This window comes from Dreissena polymorpha, chromosome 16 (genome assembly GCF_020536995.1).
Source record: "Dreissena polymorpha isolate Duluth1 chromosome 16, UMN_Dpol_1.0, whole genome shotgun sequence".
Taxonomy (NCBI): domain Eukaryota; kingdom Metazoa; phylum Mollusca; class Bivalvia; order Myida; family Dreissenidae; genus Dreissena; species Dreissena polymorpha.
Genome location: NC_068370.1, coordinates 17,583,624 through 17,602,294, shown reverse-complemented (window position 1 = coordinate 17,602,294; position 18,671 = coordinate 17,583,624). Strand labels below are relative to the sequence as shown.

General features: G+C 35.5%; 3 protein-coding genes across 4 annotated transcripts; all 3 read left to right on the top strand.

Annotated features, from left to right (window-relative positions):
• The first annotated feature begins 1,130 nt into the window (after positions 1-1,130).
• LOC127862300 (uncharacterized) lies at positions 1,131-6,164 on the top strand. Its single transcript, XM_052401375.1, has 7 exons — positions 1,131-1,439; positions 2,448-2,582; positions 3,150-3,385; positions 3,751-3,825; positions 4,194-4,457; positions 5,468-5,947; positions 6,144-6,164. Exons 2-6 carry the CDS (start codon positions 2,464-2,466, stop codon positions 5,584-5,586), a joined length of 813 nt encoding a protein of 270 aa, XP_052257335.1. The 5' UTR covers positions 1,131-1,439; positions 2,448-2,463; the 3' UTR covers positions 5,587-5,947; positions 6,144-6,164.
• On the top strand, positions 6,139-13,116 carry LOC127862294 (uncharacterized). The gene is made up of 10 exons (XM_052401368.1): positions 6,139-6,212; positions 6,471-6,559; positions 8,777-8,900; positions 9,542-9,647; positions 9,770-10,330; positions 10,391-10,930; positions 11,051-11,112; positions 12,190-12,228; positions 12,483-12,512; positions 12,681-13,116. Exons 3-10 carry the CDS (start codon positions 8,784-8,786, stop codon positions 12,765-12,767), a joined length of 1,542 nt encoding a protein of 513 aa, XP_052257328.1. The 5' UTR covers positions 6,139-6,212; positions 6,471-6,559; positions 8,777-8,783; the 3' UTR covers positions 12,768-13,116.
• A 58-nt stretch (positions 13,117-13,174) lies between these two features.
• Positions 13,175-18,234, top strand: LOC127862302 (uncharacterized). Of its 2 annotated transcripts, XR_008040537.1 has the most exons (11): positions 13,175-13,279; positions 13,455-13,520; positions 13,659-13,712; positions 13,902-13,957; positions 14,269-14,365; positions 14,899-14,948; positions 15,343-15,408; positions 15,647-15,710; positions 16,045-16,138; positions 16,345-17,436; positions 17,485-18,234. XR_008040537.1 is itself a non-coding variant. In XM_052401376.1 (10 exons), the coding sequence occupies exons 3-10, from the start codon at positions 13,710-13,712 to the stop codon at positions 16,374-16,376; spliced, it is 462 nt and encodes a 153-aa protein (XP_052257336.1). In that variant the 5' UTR covers positions 13,175-13,279; positions 13,455-13,520; positions 13,659-13,709; the 3' UTR covers positions 16,377-18,234. The 2 variants fall into 2 exon arrangements, 1 of the variants encoding a protein (XP_052257336.1); XM_052401376.1 differs by having other exon boundaries at positions 16,345-18,234.
• Positions 18,235-18,671: the final 437 nt, after the last annotated feature.

Sequence of the window (18,671 nt, the reverse complement as noted above, 5' to 3'; positions counted from 1 at the left end):
GTTTTTAAAACACAATTACATTTCATTTAATATTTGTATTCATTATTGATATGATGTGTTCTTCATGACATTTTGATGTTTTTATATATTGTATGGTGCCACAGCTTTCTAATATGTTTTTAATTCCATTTTTGTTATCTTTTAAATATTCGAAATCGCTATCGAGATATTGGAGAGTACAATTTAATTTTGCTGGCAAACTGTTCTTGGGTCACTCCCAATAAACAGGTAACTTTGCAAAAGTTTTTCACTTCGTCATGTCAGTAAATTAAATGAGTATACACTTTGTACAAATGTACACGGTTTGTAAATATAATGTATTATATCAGCGATTTATCGTGTAATTTTTCGCCATGATTCTTATTCGTATATGGAAAAAGCAAAAGCGAAGTTAGCTTTTTATTAATTTTTTGGTGATATCTATGTGGATAATAAGTGGTAAAAAGTATCCTTTGCTATTGAAAGTTCCGTTTAACTCTGCGTACGTTGATACTTCCTTCACATTTAGTTTAAACATATTTATTTCAAACAATACACATTGTTTTACACAGAATTACATACAACATTTATACAGTTAACATGTTTGAATAGGATTGGAACGAAAGACATTGTCTTATAAAGTTCTTCTCCCTATACAAATACAATTACATGTTGTCAGACGAACATAGTTGGGTTTTTTATTACACAATATTAAAATATCGGAAATAAATAGAATAATAAGAGAAACTCCGATTATGGTGTTTCATTTGTGAATAGCAGGTTATAGGTTGACATTTGAAAAGAGAAAAAGACGAGAGACTGGCAGAGTTCTAGAAAGAAAACAAGAGAAGTTGTGAAAGACTTGATAAGGGAAACAAGAAGAAAAAGGATTGAGGGTTGTTCTGTAGCATATTACGAATCAAATCGCTTACTTTTAATAATGAATTTGTGAACTGCATCAGCTATTTTAGTATTTGTTAAGTAGTCGCGAGTGTTGTTTCCATATAGAATAGTTTCAATGCATGGGACGGAATATACGGATATTGAGTTAAAAAGTTCGCCGCGAATATGTACATAGTGAGTACATTCGAGAAAGTAATGTGACGTCGTTTCATGACGTCCGCATAGACATAGCGGGGATGTAATAATATTACGTCTGAAAAGATGTTCGTTTAAGGCACTACAAGTTGTTCTTAGGCGCGTGTGTAACAATTGAGATCGTCTTTCGCCGTATGAAAATAGAATATTAGGAATCGGTCGATTTGTGTTAATGAGCCTTTTGAAGGAAATGATTGATTCAGCGTTTTTGACGTTATCGGGAAGATTATTCCATTCAGAAACAGTGGACGGAAGAAATGAATTTGAATAAAGAGATGTTCGCGCTTGAATTGTTTGGAGATGTGATGAATTTCGTAATGAGTAATTATTACTCGACCCAACTGATGCGGGCAAAAGGGACTGTAAGTAGTTTGGAACATTGTTCGTGTTCATTTTATACATTAATATTAATTTATTTTTGCGTCTTCGTTGACTGATAGTTTCCCATCCCAGCTCATTATAAAGATCTTCTAATGAGACTAGACGTGTACATCCGGATGTTATTCGCGCGGCTTCGTTTTGGATTTTTTCTAGTTCATCTTTTTCACTTTGCGTACAATTATCAAAAACAGCGTCCGAGTACTCAATGAGTGGTCTTATAAACGAAAAATATATTTTCTCGAGAGTGTTTCTATCAAGCATTAGTTTTAATCGACGCATTATATGAACTCGTGCCCATGCCTTTTCCTTTATGAAAGATATATGTACATGCCATGTACAATCATTGGACATAAACACGCCTAAATGTTTATGGACATCAACAATAGGAATATTAACGTTTTGCATATTCAATGGTGGATGACTTGGTTTGTTTATTTTGCGAGAAATAAGCATTGATTCTGATTTTAAGGGATTAAAGCAAACCAACCATTTGTCAGCCCAGCTGGAAATTTTGTCAATATCTGATTGCAATACGGTTGCAGTAGTGTTAGGTGAATTTACGACCATGAACAGACTGGTATCATCGGCGAACAAATGTATGTGTGCATTTATGTCAGCAATAATGTCATTTATATACACTTGAAACATGAGTGGTCCTAAAATAGAGCCTTGGGGGACTCCGGCGAGAATTTCAATAGGGGATGAATGTGATCCCGGTAATATTACTAACTGTTTGCGATCAGCAAGATAATTAGACAAAAACGATAAAAGATTTCCTCGAATGCCTGCTTGTTGTAATTTACATAATACACCTTTGTGCCATACTTTATCAAAGGCTTTACTAATATCGAAAAATACAACTCTGACCTTTACATTTGAAAGCGTCCCAATTTCAATTTTAATAAGCATATTAATATAATGGATAAGATAGTTTGCTATTGTATATTTCCAAATGCTGTAGATTTACATATAAACCGAAATATTTTCAGGTACAAGGAAGAAAACATGATGATGACTGGTCGAGCGAAGAAGATGAACGCCAGCATTCCCAACTTTCTACATAGACGACCAAAAACGTTCATGAAACACTGTATTGAGAAAATTGAACTGTCCAAAGATTGCCCGTAAGTAAAAATCATCTAGTGCAGATAACAATGCACACTCAAATTTCATATTATAGTTACTGAGAACCAGCTCAACAATATTCCTCTATTTCCATAAATTAACGGGGGGGGGGGGGGGGAGGGGGGGGGTTGACGTGGACAGCTCAATGTCAATGCAAATTGATCATGAAATAACGCAGTAAGATGAAACTACGGAATACCGTTACGGACATCGTTGATAGTACGATGACGACAATGCGATAGTACGATGGCGACAATGCGATAGTCATATCGTACTGTCACCATCGTATTGTCGCACTGTCGTCATCGTATTATCGCATTGTCGTCATCGTATTATCGCATTGTGAATGAATGTTGAGCTTTAAGTTTCATGAAAATCCATCAAATCGTTAATGATAAACAGTTTCAAGAAGAATAATTTCAGCAATTTCAATATAATTTAAGGGGCTTAATTTTGTTGTTGCCATACTGCGCCCGTTCATGCGTAAATACTGTTTGTGTGACAGTATTGACGCGTGAAAGGGCACAGTATGTTAGGAAACTTATACATTGTTACATTTAACATAGACCGCCAGTTTCACTCAGCGACGATAACGACGATGTTCACATGGTCGGACCATACCGAATTACACTTGGTGGGGAGAGTGACTTTCCGCATTGTTCGTGTGCAGACTTCAACCGATCAATGATGCTATGCAAGCACATTTTTCGAGTTCCGCGGAACGGCGATACGGTACAGTGGGAAAGACTTTCTCCCGTTTACCGACATTCGCCATTCATTAACTTGGACAGCGACGTCTTAGGTAATAAAACAGAGAAGCATTTCAACTTCAATAAATACAGTTAACTGTAGCTAACAATTATGTAAATGCACGCCTATGAATAAGGTCAAAAGCAGCGTCTTATTATTGTTAAAAACAAAACATATAATAATATATTATATTATTATTGCTTCATTATCAATTAGTATGCAATAAATATTTAGGATTTCAAAGTAATTTTCTGCTTCGAATGTAATGGTAAGTTCTTAGCATTTTAAGAATTTCATAGTGTAATTGTTTTACTTGGAAGAAGGTATTATCGTTTTCCAAAAAAACCCTTAAGTTAGAAAGCATAATTATGCTCAAATGAGTTTTTTTCAGTCACAATTGTAGTAACTATTATACAGATACTGTCAAGCCATCTGAATCAACCACAACAGAAAATACTGAGGTCAGCGAAGTTCAACCAGTAATTGTTAGTGGTGAGTATTTCAAATGCGGATTAGCACAATTTTTGTTTGTTGGATTCATGTATTCATTATCATATGTTCTTTGCATATCTTACATATATTCTCTGACAAAAATAGAAAAATGTTTTCCAATCTATAGTTTCCATTTCATATGACATACTGTAATGAAACTTGATTTAAAGGATGCCTCTCCTCGGATTGCTTTGAGGATCTCTGGGGTCAAGGTCAAGGTCACTGCGACAACTTAAATCAACTGTTGTAACACCTTTTCATTCAATGTTTTTGGTGGGGGTATGAATCACCTTTAGTGGTAGGTCTAGTTTTTTATTAATGCATGCATTGCTTTGTATTTTCCTTGTTCTTATCGGACAATATTCCAGATAATTGGCCAAGCATAACAGTACTGCAAAGCAAGATGCGAAAAGAACTGGACAACCTTCGAGATCTGTCATATACCATGACTGACAGAGATGGATTGAGATCGCTGACGGAGACATTGAAAAAGGCTAGAGAAGCTTTGTCCAAGGAACCTGTCTTAAGAACGAGGCAAGACCAAGTCGCACGCCACACTTCAAGACTGAAGTTGCGTAAGAAACGCAACAACAGCCGTATCTTCTTCAAAGAAAACATCTCAGTTCAGGAAGGTAAACGACTGTCGTATAACATACATACACGCGAGTTAACTTAAAAAACAGGCTGTTGCTCATTTATCTTTACAGTTAAGTTATTTTCCTTAATATACGTTTGTCTTTCCTCACAACGACCTTTCAAGTCGACAACAAAAATGCAGAAACTTATATTTATATGCTATTCATTGCTTATGTGTCATGTACATGAAAGCAATAAATAATATTAAAGTAAAAGAACTGTCAAATTTCAAATAACACGCTTTGCAAATCGAACGATTGTCAGCAGAGCCATGCGAGTCCCTCCCTAACCTGAACACTATCGAGATAGATAAGATAGAAGGTAAAATTTATTTATGTCTTTGGAAAGAAAGCAAAATACAAAATATCATCTTTTTTTCCCACACCCCTAAACGTATAATATTAATAATAACAATTATAATGTTCTTTATTGTTTATCGACTATTGCCACAGTAAACTGCCTTTGCAATAACACTTATATTCATAAGGAGAAGTCGCAAGTGGCCACAGTGACCAGTGAAATAGCATCAATATGAACATTCATCTATGACCACAGTGATTGACCTGCGAAATAGCAACTATTTACGTCATTCCAAATCGTATATGGCTATAGTGATTGGCCTTCAAATAACATCAATGTCTATTTTAGCTTTTATTACGCTTATGTTTGGCGTAGGTTCAATTGGGATCGTAAGTTAATAATAATTATAACTTTTTTTATTGACAATGTAATCCATCGAGCATTGTTCCTCATGATTTTATGGAAAAAAATATGTTGCTTTAAATAGTTGGCTCTATTTAGGAAAATATCCTCGATATGCTCCTTAAATACGGTTACATGATGTAAACAATAATTCGTTCTTTATGACATCTATGCTGCCTCTTTTGCAAGTATTATAGTAGAGTTTTATGATGTATTTATGCAGTTATAATAAAACTATTTATAAAGTTAATACGTTCTGGACTCAATAATTTGTATTTCGAAATTTGCCTTTATGATTTAATAGTGGTGGACGACATGTGGGGTTTAGTCCGAAACGATGAACAATGCATCGGACAAATCGGACCATACAGTCGGACGTCAGTTGGAGTTGACAGTCTACGGACTACAGATGTGGTTTGCTAGTACCCTGCATTTGTCGCAATAGAATACTAACAGACAAATAAGAAAAACATTCCTGTAACACCTTCTAAGACCTGAGCAATTTGCATAAAACGCGCATCTAGCAGGAAAGGCAGGAAAGGAATATTAGGTGTTGATTTTGAAGTGCTATTCTTGGTCTTGATGTCAATGTTAACCTCTAAAACAAGTTCTTTCATAACACCTTTTATTTTTTCATTATTCATCATTTAATGTTGCTAATTTTCAGGTGATTGATTGCTATCTTCACCTTCTCACTCAAGATCGACAGGTATTCCATGTAAACTGCGTAGTCATGACCGCAATATTTATTGGAAATTAGGACATACGACAGTTATTTTAAAAGGTACGTTTCGTGTGGAAAAAAAGAACAAAACAAGATCATATTTAACGTGATGTTTAATAATTTGTATTTAAAATGTATCGTAATGAAAGTATTGTCACGGTTATTACTGAATTTATATATTAAACATATCATTGTTTGGAGGGAAGGACTGGAAAAGGTATACTAATGAAAGCAGTTTGTGATCTTATGTTTGCAGCAAAGACTTTTAGAACACGAATACTGTATCGGAGCAGTGAATGAAGGAGAATGCCACTGGACTCTAGTGGTAAGTCTTTCAATACAATGGTTATGGCAGAATTATACTGATACACCCAATGACTTTTAACATGTTCAACAAAAAGCCGTATTATATGTTATAAGTTTGTACCAGATTCATTTTGTAAATTGTTGTTTATTTATTTTGCGTGCCAATATAAACCAATACACATACATAAACTTACAATAGTTAAATAAGTAAGTCTTCAAAAATAAACTGCGAGTGATTCATCTCATTTTAATCTTTTTACTTACATTTATTTGATAGATCGTTATACCAAACCAGAAGAAATTGATTTATTTAAATCCACTTGGAGAAGTGGAAAATACAAGGCAACAGTTTTTGCAGCATTGGTTGTAAGTCAGCGTTGACAGTTTCGTGAATTATATTTGATGTTGTTTTTGTTCCCTGTTATGTTTCATTACATATGTATATTCATGCTTAAGAAAAACATTAGTTTTTTCCCCGGCTTAACTGTGTTTTTTTTCATTTAAAGCTCGACAACATTTACCGGAAATGAAATAAAACAATATAATAAAATAATAACTGTTATGTAAATGTGTTGCTTTTTACATAAAATTGTTTTTATCCCACTTTTACAGCGAAATCGGTTGATTAAAGCTCCGTTTCTTAAATTTCATCTATAATCAACGGCAAGGCTATAATCAATGGCACGAAATGACGTCATCAACTGCCGAACAGGGACTACTTTTTCCCACGCACCTCGTCACCTGTACTTGCCAAGTGCATCAATAATAAAAACAATCTCAAAAGTTTGTCAATCTTAATGACCTTAAAACAAAGAAAAGTAGCAAAAAACGTGTTTTTTGTCATTTATTTTTATTTAAACCTCTAGTATTAGGTAAATTTAACACTATGCAAATAGGTTCTGTTGTTGTTGCTCCCCTTTGAAGAAGTCAGTTCGAGTTGCTCCCATTTGACCGTAGAAAACAATCGTCTGGACCAAGAAATCCTGTGTTAATTTACAAGCTGTACTCGGATATGCGTCCATCTGATTTTTCTTCAAAGCATCTTTTCAACCTGGTAATACGCACAAATGACACTGCATCCCAGTGGTTCTTACGTCAACAATTGGGTGTCAACAAGCTAGGTCAGATGCTGAAGGCCATGGCAAAAGACGCCGGCTTTCTCATGCACAAGAGAATAACGAACCACTCAGTTCGCAAATTCCTGGTCCAAAAACTTTGAAATGCAAACATTCCACCCACTGAAACCATGGCCATAACAGTGCACAAAAATGTCCAGTCCATAACCAATTATTCCAACATATCTGTTGAACAGCAGCAAAAGTGTTCATTCTTGCTCAGTCCAGTAAATGTAACAATCCAACAGATTCCTCTTGTTCACCTTCATGCATCGAAACTATGGCCGAAATGCAGCCTAGACAACCACTGTCTACCGTCGAACAAGTTGATCTTGATGTTCGCCCCACCCAGTCACTTCACCAGCAAATGTCTTTCTCTAGTTCGAACAACTTTGCCTCACAATTCTTTGGTGCCACTTTCAACATTCAAAATGTATATAATTAGCTTAAATCCAAGTAATCTTTGTTATTTCGTCACGAAATAACCATATATTATAACAAAGAAGCAAATATTGTGCACCTCGTGATCGACTTGATAGTTTGATATCGAAAGTGAATTGTGTGTGGTGTTAGGCTACGTTGTAAACAAATGTAGTTCCTTGTATATAACAACTTAATGTCATATTGATATCATAAAACTTTAAGATTTGCAATTCAATATGATTAAAATTGTAATTAATAACGCTCGACACTTTGTTACAGAACGATATTCTGATTAAAAAAAAAGATTATTTGATCAGCGGTTATTTTTGGAACGCGGAGTAATACACTGACCTTGGTTACACTACAGTCATTATCAAAGTACGACAAACACTCATGAAAACTTATTTTGTTTAAATAAAAAAAGTTTACTGAATAAAAAGTGGGATAAATAGAATAATAGGTCAGTGTTGATTATAGATCAGGTTTATCATGCTCGGCACGAAAACGAAAAAGCACTCGCCAAGGCTCGTGCTTTTTGTTTTCTAAGCCTCGCATGATAAACCTGATCTATAATCAACACTAACCTATTATTCTCTATGTAATCAAGCGTTTAGATTCTTTCAAAAGAACGATGTTTATGCAAAAAAAGAAGGTTTTTACGATGATTATGATGAAATTCGGTAGATATTTAGAAAACCTAACCATATAGAAATGCTGGTTTTAATTATTTTGTGGTTTGCTACTCCAATGGATTGTATTGTAACATACAAAAGAAATATGTTAATAATAATTAATCACACTTATTTTTAAGGTCAAATATAATGTATTTTAAAAGCAATGGTTGCGTGTCTGTCATGAGTTGCAGTTATTCATACTCTTTAAATGTTTCTTCGTGTTTCTTAATATATAAAGTAAAAGGTGTATATTCACGGTGCATTTTCTAACATATCAAAGTACTGAAAACAAATCAAAACAATTACATTCAACAAAAGTAATTTCCATTCGTCCCGTATGACGTTTTAAATTAAATATGTATCGTTTTTAGTAATTTCATGCATGCAAGATACGTGAGTGGTCTTGAGCCAACCCTGCCCGGGTCATGGTCCATTGAATCCCCAGCACATGGAAAACAGTTTGATGGCGTGAGCTGTGGAGTTTATGTGTTAGAGGTACATTGCATGCATGTTATCTTTTCTCTAAAGTTGTTTAATCATATACCGGTAGTATGATCCTTTATTTGAATATAAACCGTCTGGCATGTTTACGGCTTATGTTGCCTATGTCCACTGGCTATCTTTATACATTTATTGAGTAGCTACATAAAAAACCACTAACATCATCATGCATTTGTTCATTATAACTTAATCGACCCATAACATCAGACCTGAACTTGACTTAATAAAGATTACGCTATCAAAGACCATTAGGACGGATGCTTCTCAGACAGAGGCTCTTTTGTATGCCCCCGAAGGTGGGCATATGGCGATCACACTGTCCGTCCGTCTGTCTGTCCTTCTGAAATTCCGTCACACTTTGCGTTTTGGTTTCGAAAAATGTTCATAACGTTTATGTCGCTTTAGATGTATTCTTCATATTTGGTATGCATGTGTACCTCATGGAGCTGCACATTTTGAGTGGTGAAAGGTCGAGGTCAATGTCATCATTCAAGGTCAAAGGTAAAAAAAATATCAAATCGGCGCAGTTGGGGGCATTGTGTTTCTGACGAAAACATCTCTTATTGTTTGTGCTATTACTATAAAGATTAGAGGCAAAACTACACAGAGATATTGAATACAGTTTACCTTTGTAGTTAGCAGAGAGATTCCTCAATGCAGTAACACTGGAATTTAATTGGACCAGAAGTAATGTGCTACATGCACGAAAATCAATCGCAGCTCGCTTGCTGCACGCTGCAGGTATTTTGGCTTAGTTGTTAAACTTAAATTATTACAGTTAAATATGTTTTGATCAATCAATGAACTTATATGTTACTCCCACAATATTTTACGATTGTCATTAATACGTATGTTATGTCTAGGTCAATTGCCCCAGGATCACCCTGACACGACGGAGAGCACACATCCGGTGATCCTTGATCGGGACCTTACACATCAGCGAGGTGACACGACAGACAACATACATCCGGTGATCCTTGATCGGGACCTTACACATCAGCGAGGTGACATGACGAACAACACTCATCCGGTGATCCTTGATCGGGACCTTACACATCAGCGAGGTGACACGACGGACAACACTCATCCGATGATCCTTGATCGGGACCTTACACATCAGCGAGGTGACACGACGGACAACACTCATCCGATGGTCCTTGATCGGGACCTTACACATAAGCGGGGTGACAAGACGGACAACACTCATCCGGTGATCCTTGATCGGGACCTTACACATCAGCGAGGTGACACGACGGACAACACACATCCGGTGATCCTTGATCGGGACCTTACACATCAGCGAGGTGACACGACGGACAACACTCACCCGGTGATCCTTGATCGGGACCTTACACATCAGCGAGGTTACACGACGAACAACACTCATCCGGTGATCCTTGATCGGGACCTTACACATCAGCGAGGTGACACGACGAACAACACTCATCCGGTGATCTATGATCGGGACCTTACACATCAGCGAGGTGACACGACGAACAACACTCATCCGGTGATCCTTGATCGGGACCTTACACATCAGCGAGGTGGCACGACGGACAACACTCATCCGGTGATCCTTGATCGGGACCTTACACATCAGCGAGGTGACACGACGAACAACACTCATCCAGTGATCCTTGATCGGGACCTTACACATCAGCGAGATGACACGACGGACAACACTCATCCGGTGATCCTTGATCGGGACCTTACACATCAGCGAGGTGACACGACGGACAACACACATCCGGTGATCCTTGATCGGGACCTTACACATCAGCGAGGTGACACGACGAACAACACTCATCCGGTGATCCTTGATCGGGACCTTACACATCAGCGAGGTGACACGACGGACAACACACATCCGGTGATCCTTGATCGGGACCTTACACATCAGCGAGGTGACACGACGAACAACACTCATCCGGTGATCCTTGATCGGGACCTTACACATCAGCGAGGTGACACGACGAACAACACTCATCCGGTGATCCTTGATCGGGACCTTACACATCAGCGAGGTGACACGACGGACAACACTCATCCGGTGATCCTTGATCGGGACCTTACACATTAGCGAGGTGACACGACGAACAACACTCATCCGGTGATCCTTGATTGGGACCTTACACACCAGCGAGGTGACACGACGGACAATACACTTCCGGCGATCATTGATCGGGACCAAAGAAAACCCGAACAGGTACCTCATCAGGTCGTGATATATTTCGTGTGTTGCCCTATTGTTTTATCTGGAACACATATTCATTTAATCTGTATGAAAACAAATTGATTTAATTAAAGAACATGCATCAAGTTTTATTGCAAAACATATCAAACTTACATTGTGATCGAATTATTTGAAATCAGTTTTTTTTTAAGTTGCAATGTCACATCTAGCATTTCAAGGTCATATTTTAAGATAGTGCATTGATTTATTTGTCATTAATGGATGGATGGATTTTAAACATACATGGCAAAAATGTGAAGCACAATTAGTCAAAGTGGCACACGATCAATCTAGGTCCCTTGCTCAAAGGTCAAGTTCACACTTAGGCATTGAAGCTCATATTTCATGATTGAGCAGTTACGACGTATTTTTCTTTCTCATTAACAGATGCTTACGCGATTGCAAAACGATGAAGATAACGATGTGATGGTGGTTGAAAAGGCAAATAAAAAAATCTACATAATACCGTGTTTAGAACTGCATGTTTAAAAAAATACAAACTCTTACATACCATAATATTTAAATTATACCATCTGCAACGAAGCGTTGACGTAATAACATCCCGCGGGATAAACTCGGATTTCTTCCCATAGCGTTGAATAAAGCAAACACGCTCTGAACACGACTGAACTTTTTAATTATATAATATAGATGTTTTGCTTATGGTTTTGCATAGGCAATATAGACGATGTAAAAGACACGATTTAAATGAATTTAATTACTTATACATATTTATAATACAACTTAGGGATATCCATTTAAGGCTGTTCAGTTGAAGCTTATTGTGAATCATCGTCTGATACCCACGACTAATTCATTCCGTTACTCTCCAGCATATGATGGAGAGAAGCGGAATGGGTCGAACGTGGGTCTCCGACGATGATTGTGAATATGGTGTACCCAGTTCGTTTTTCTTGAATACTTCATAGCTATAGCTAAAATAACGATGTAAAAGCAGGTGACGGCATCATTATTACTAGTGACATAGGAATCGTGCATTTTCTGAAATAAATATTTATGTTTCATTCTTATACATTTATATGTTTTTAGGACAAACCACAAATGAAATTACGGGGACTATGCGTCAAGGTATAGTTATATAGTAATCTTATTTAATATCAGTATTTAACAGAATAGTTAAAATGTTTACCTTACACTATTGTATCATTCTCTGTTTCTCTCTTCTTGACCAGAGTATTTTTCAGAGTAATAACAGAAATCAATATACTAAATAATCTCCATGATGTCTCTTAGACTGGGTTGTTAAAACATAACGTCCTATGTAACACGCGATTGGGATCATATTTTAAATATTTTTGTTTTTACAATGCATTTGTTTACAGGACGACCAGAAGATGGCATTACGAAAGCATGTGGGAAAGATTTGTACCTTAATTTTTTATAACACTGTTTTCTATAACGTATCAATTACAAAGTATTAAGAGTTTACATGATTCCCAATTGGCCAATTATTGACTTAAAGAAACAGAACATTCGATAGAATTAAAAAGCATAAAACAAACTTGTCTTAATCTTTGCAGAGGAAAAGGTCGTCATGGATATTCTATCCCGTAAGAAAGACGTCAAAAAAGAGAGGAAAGAGGATGCAACGTATTGCGTTTGCATGAAAGAAGATGATGGAGAGTAGGTTAAACTATATCATTTTTAGAAAACCTTTATTTTCTTCAGTCTTGAATCAAAAAAGTCGTTATAGTAAGAGGGGAGAATGTATAAAAACGATTTTGCAGCACGTGACATGTAGGGTTCAAACACACGCCTGCGAACGTCAGCTATCTTCAATGAACATTTCCTACAGTTGAAGTTCCTGTGCATGAATTCAAATAATAATACGGATTAATCTTCTGAATAAGTCTGTGGAGTGTCATTATTTTATTATTGTGATTTTCAGCTTCAAGATGCCCCTACAAGTGTATACAACAACAATAACAATGAAAAATGACAATCAAACAACTGTATACTCCATACCGTAATACATATCGATATATTTATATATATATATATATACATATATTGTAGGCTATACTGGATGTGTTCACGGTGTGAAAAGTGGTTCCACCCGAAATGTCTGGACAGGGATGAAGGAGATTCGCCACACCCATTTTATTGTTCCAGTTGCCTAGTACGTATGAAACATGTAGTATGGTATGATAAAGAACTGTCTCGCATTACTAATATATGTTTAACTGGCGTTTTATGAATTAAGTATTTAATTTGTCATACATTTATATCCCGTTTAGAGTTTTGCAAAACGTCTTATCCCAATTGTATTTACCTTTATTATTTGATATTGCCAGGACACCTACATCGGCGGATGACGTTACATCGACAATCTCACTGATTGCGACTACGATGATGACGATGTAAGTATTGCACATTATAACATACGGAGATATACCAGCATTTTATGAAAAGGAACCGTTGCATTATTGTTCATGTTATTTTACATTGCTTTTTCTTTTAAGTCATAATTAAGCATTTTTACTTTCATAAAATTGCAGGGCCCGGAGGACGTTGATAAATACGCGATAACGTCAAAAAAGTGCTTCGACATGGTAGGTGCACTATGTATATATTTTTTCGCGGTTTTGTATTGCTCTGAAAAACATGCTAACCACTGACTGTCGTTTTCCTTTTTCACCCATTAACATTCAATACAATTTATATCCATAGACCAACTTTTTTTGGTTTAACTGCCTTTAGCCATTGCTATTATTTAAAAACATAACGTACGTGATTTGTAGATGCACAAGGCATTCCAGAGGTGTTACCTCATTCTGACATCGAAGGTCGAACAAAGGTAAAAATTTACTGTTGTAACGTTGAATGGCCCGCCATATGCATGGTGCTCTGTATACATATTGCAAATACAGTATAGGTATAGTATATGCATATTCATGGATAATATTTTGTAAACAATGACCGATCAGTTTAAAGGAATATCGATACTTTTTAAATACTAAATTTATTTATTTGCAATAATATATAAACCATCGGTGGCGTTAGAAACAATGTTTTCAGATAAAATCAATACAGACACGCTTGGATATTGATTTATTGCAGTATAATTGCATACATTGGTGTTAAGTTCCAAAGTATGTTTTATTTCAGTGATGTACCATGGTTGAAGAGACACTGCAAATTTGTGGCTGCTCCAACTTGTCCAGCCCGTTGCATTGGATTCGGGTTTGCAGTTTTTTCACAAGAGGTATTCTGTCCTTATCGGTTTCAAACGATGTTTAATGGCTGTTCTTTACAAAATATAGAAATCACCCATAATGCGGTCACATATCTAACCCCGTTTCAACACATGCAGTATGTTTTCTCCGCAACAGCGCCGTACACTTGAGGACAAAACTGACCTTTATACATCGTGGAAGCAATGAAAAGAACGTTTCAAACGTTAAGAATTAGTCAATCAAACATGTTCACTTTACCAGATTTAACGTTTAAATGCAATCCTCTTGTTATGACAATTTCCATTATAAATGTATTTTGATAATTGTGATTGTTTCGTCGACGCAAAGTGTGATTGCCATCGTTGCAAAGGATTTCCAATTTTAATCTAAGTCAGGGAACAAAACAATTCCATGATTGCAGTCATTGAATGCTTCATCAGTGAAATGTTAATTAAGCGTATCGCAACTATCATATTAAATTTCAATCGAAATCATACCTTTTTTTCCGTTACACAATTGTTTTCATGATTTTCATAGGCATGACCTTCTATCATCATTACAGGCAATTTTAGCAGTTGAGAAAAACATCAGAAAAACATTTGAAGAAAATGGGTAAGTAAACTTATGTGATGTGTTTTTGTTATTTATTATTCAAGTTATTTAACTTACTGCAAATGTAACACGCAATTTGGTAAATACATGTTTACACTTTTGGATTATCGTAAGGTTGATATATACTTATTCATGCATTTATAAATTTGGTATTCTGCTTGAATATTGTCGATCTTAATGAACATTATGAACCTGTATGAACATTGAACCAAAATCTCAATATTTACAAATACTATTAATGCACGTGTCTGCGTGTGTTTGCCGTTGTGTCAGTACTTCTATGATAGACACTTCTTGTTTGGCATATAGAACCAACAGAACATTCTATGGTACAGGTAATAAAACGGTGAATCTTAATGTGTCGATTTGATATTGTCTGTGAAACTTTATGCAGGGCTCAACCACTAATCAACATTCTGGCCTGCAGACAGCTAGCGATTGACTTGAAGAAGAAAGATAGGTAAATATTTACTGCTTTTACAGCTGTGTACTGACAAGCAAAAATACAATACTTAAAGCCTTAAATTTACCTAGAATTGAGTCTATTTTTAAAAGAGGAAAGTAAGAACTTGCTTGCCACATTATTTTAAGGTGGTGCACTTCTGCATTAATAAGGTCAACGTTATTGTTGTTGTTGTTTATTATCTATTTGGTAACGGTTTGCTGAAATGTTAATAGAATGGCGATTTTTTTTTCAGTTTAGCAAATAAATACATTGTAGATGTGCTCATCAAGGAGGCATTAGTGGTTTTGATGGAGCAGGTATAAGTTGGTTGTTTTATTCAAACATTGTAAACAACTTTAACATAAATGTAGCTCATAGTTTATTCTTAAACCATATTGTGCGTATCAGTTAAATTAACTTATCACAGTTTTGGTCGCATTTTGTGTTTTATGTTGACATTGGTTTGTGCTATTATGTGATGTTAGGCATTTGGCCACTTGCCTTAAATAAATAACTTTTGTTTGAAAATAAGGATTTCACTCATAATAATGTTTCTCGATTTCTTAAGATTAGATTAAAGAATTTTATTCGAAAGTGTTTCTATCAAACCGACATACTAGCCAAAAAATAATAATTTATCAATATCTTCAGACAACGGGATGGTCTTACATCCAGTGTAATCAAGCGCTGGAGATGACCATTTCTAGAAGCCTTATGGACTCATTCGACATGGCCATGAATAGTCGTATGTAAAAATTACATCTCTTTATTATATTTTTTTTTAAATATAAAATAGATTAAATTTATCCTATATATGAAACCTCTCTGTCATTTAAGATTTAGCGCTGAATGCTTTAGATAATATTATTTTACAATATTTTTTTTCTAAAACATTCAATGAGTATAAATTCCGTGTAGTTATCATAGTTTTTTGCTTCTTTCTTTGTACAGGAGCCAGCATTAAGGAGAAGATGACTGTGTGAAGGTGTTACCTCCTCATGGCAGCCAGTGGTACACGATCTGCGGCACCCCGTACGTCGGAACCACATGAAGTACATTGTCGCTATATGCAGCGTCTGCCTCCAGGGCCTCATAAGGTTCCTTAACAACCTGTTGTCAGGGCCGTTGCCGGGGCACAAGCACCACCCAAAGATACCCCATTTGAAACAGATGCAGAACTAGTCATGCCTTTATAACGACATTGAACAGGGTTATTCAATGCCTTCTTTCATACCCCTTTTTTTGTAAGGTTACTTTTCTAAATACAGGTGAAGGTAGTCACTTTAAAATATTAATTTTGTCTGTATTTTGACAGAGCTTTATTCTTTAAATGTACAAACATGTATCTATAGCTTTTAATGAAATATTGTTCAGTTTTATGTACAAACATGTATCTATAGCTTTTAATGAAATATTGTTCAGTTTTTTGTTCCAAATATAAGATTGTTTAACTTGAAACTAAGGAAAAATTTGATAAAAGTACTTTCATAGTTCAATAAACAATTAAGCCTTATACCCTGTCCAAAATAAGTTGTTTTTATCTGACAGCTGTTGTTTAAATATATTGGTAAGAATTCTTATAAAATTCTTGCTTTGTTATGTGCAGAGTGTTCAGGGCTGTGAAAATCTACCAGTATGACTGGTTTGTCTCCAGGTGCATTTGTTTATTTGCAGTATTGTTCTTAATATTTGTCCATGTCTGTAAGTTGCAGAATGTGTAACATTTAACTATAAGATCATACGCTTGAAAGACAAATTACATTTTTAATTCAGGAATGCTTACAATACAAATCTAAAATTGTGTTTGTTTTTTCCGCAGTCCTGCATATGTACTGTTTTATTACTGTTTGTTAATGGTGTTTTTGTATGGTTATTGGCCTTTTGTTGTGTTAATTTCAAATTTATTTAAGACATGTGCATGATGCTTTTTATAAAATTGTGGTAGAGGTAGCTAGTTGTTGCAGTGAGGGTCTGAACTTTGTTTATGTGGTAGAGGTAGCTAGTTGTTGCAGTGAGGGTCTGAACTTTGTTTATGTGGTAGAGGTAGCTAGTTGTTGCAGTGAGGGTCTGAACTTTGTTTATGTGGTAGAGGTAGCTAGTTGTTGCAGTGAGGGTCTGAACTTTGTTTATGCCATTTGAAAGGAGTGTGTTCACATATCGATGATTTTTATGCCACATATATCAAACATAAAAGAATACTGTATGAACGCAAGTTAAATACATGTATAAAATCATTTATAAATATACTGTTAATAGAGCTACAGATAAGCTGTATAATTAAGTAAATGTGCAATTAAAATAGGTGGGTACGCAGTGCTTAAAAACATGTGCGAACTAAAACGGAAATAAAGTTGCTCAAACCAAATTGGAATTTAAGTATCAAGAAATACATGTACATGTTAGCATGACGTCAAATATTGTAAGTTCATTTTTTTTCATTAGTTATTTCTCTATGAAGTTTTTTGCAATATTCCGACACACTTTCGTTTCTACTGAATTGCAAAGGTAGCTTTATTGCATTTGGATGATAAAACAAACCTTACATATGTTTCATATTCCAACCACTTTGAACTTGTATAGCCAATATCTGTGACAAAGCCCATTCCTCGAGCATTAAATGTATGTGACAGCCTTTTGTATTATGTATTGTTTTTGTATAATTAAAGATCTATAAATAAATCATTCATATATGTTTGCTATAGTGAATCAATGTTGTGTCTTGGTTATGTATTTTTAAGTATGTCTTTCAAACTTTAAAAACGTATTTGCTCAATTATTGCAATGTTGTAAAACATAATGATCGGATGATTGGTAACCGAATAAATAATAAAACATTGAGAAGTTTGTTTAAGTTAAGTACGAACAATTTGAACAATTTTATATTCAATTTTGCAACATTCATTCCCCTACATGTATCAGTATGTGTAACATCACTACGGTACATAATATGACCGAAAATGCATTACGTCATTACCGTTAGGACGGCCAAAACATAAATATTAAACTTAGGCGTAATTAAAGCTTATTAATTACTTCCATCGTGAAACGGCTTCATACATTTGCTCAATGATATCAATTACATTAGATAATATGTTAACTAGTTTAAGCCTATTTATTTTAGCTCGATAACATCAAAAGCCTAAGGCTTATTGAGACACTCTCGAGACCGTTTCCTGGGAAGAACCAGTACTTGGTATCTATGGAGGAGATAATAAGAACGCTTCCCGAGTAGGGATCGAACCCACTAGCTCTTGACATTTTGCATGTGCATAAATGAA

Excerpts from the sequence above, each read along its gene's own strand:
- LOC127862302 (XM_052401376.1), top strand. Across the intron at positions 14,949-15,342 it reads AAAACATTTGAAGAAAATGG|GGCTCAACCACTAATCAACA; the intron begins GTAAGTAAACTT and ends AACTTTATGCAG. Across the intron at positions 15,711-16,044 it reads TAGTGGTTTTGATGGAGCAG|ACAACGGGATGGTCTTACAT; the intron begins GTATAAGTTGGT and ends CAATATCTTCAG.
- LOC127862300 (XM_052401375.1), top strand. The coding sequence starts at position 2,464 with ATGATGATGACTGGTCGAGCGAAGAAGATGAACGCCAGCATTCCCAAC. Across the intron at positions 2,583-3,149 it reads GAACTGTCCAAAGATTGCCC|ACCGCCAGTTTCACTCAGCG; the intron begins GTAAGTAAAAAT and ends CATTTAACATAG. Across the intron at positions 3,826-4,193 it reads TCAACCAGTAATTGTTAGTG|ATAATTGGCCAAGCATAACA; the intron begins GTGAGTATTTCA and ends ACAATATTCCAG.
- LOC127862294 (XM_052401368.1), top strand. The coding sequence starts at position 8,784 with ATGCATGCAAGATACGTGAGTGGTCTTGAGCCAACCCTGCCCGGGTCA. Across the intron at positions 10,931-11,050 it reads GGACCTTACACATCAGCGAG|GTGACACGACGGACAATACA; the intron begins GTGACACGACGG and ends CACACCAGCGAG. Across the intron at positions 12,229-12,482 it reads TACGGGGACTATGCGTCAAG|GACGACCAGAAGATGGCATT; the intron begins GTATAGTTATAT and ends ATTTGTTTACAG.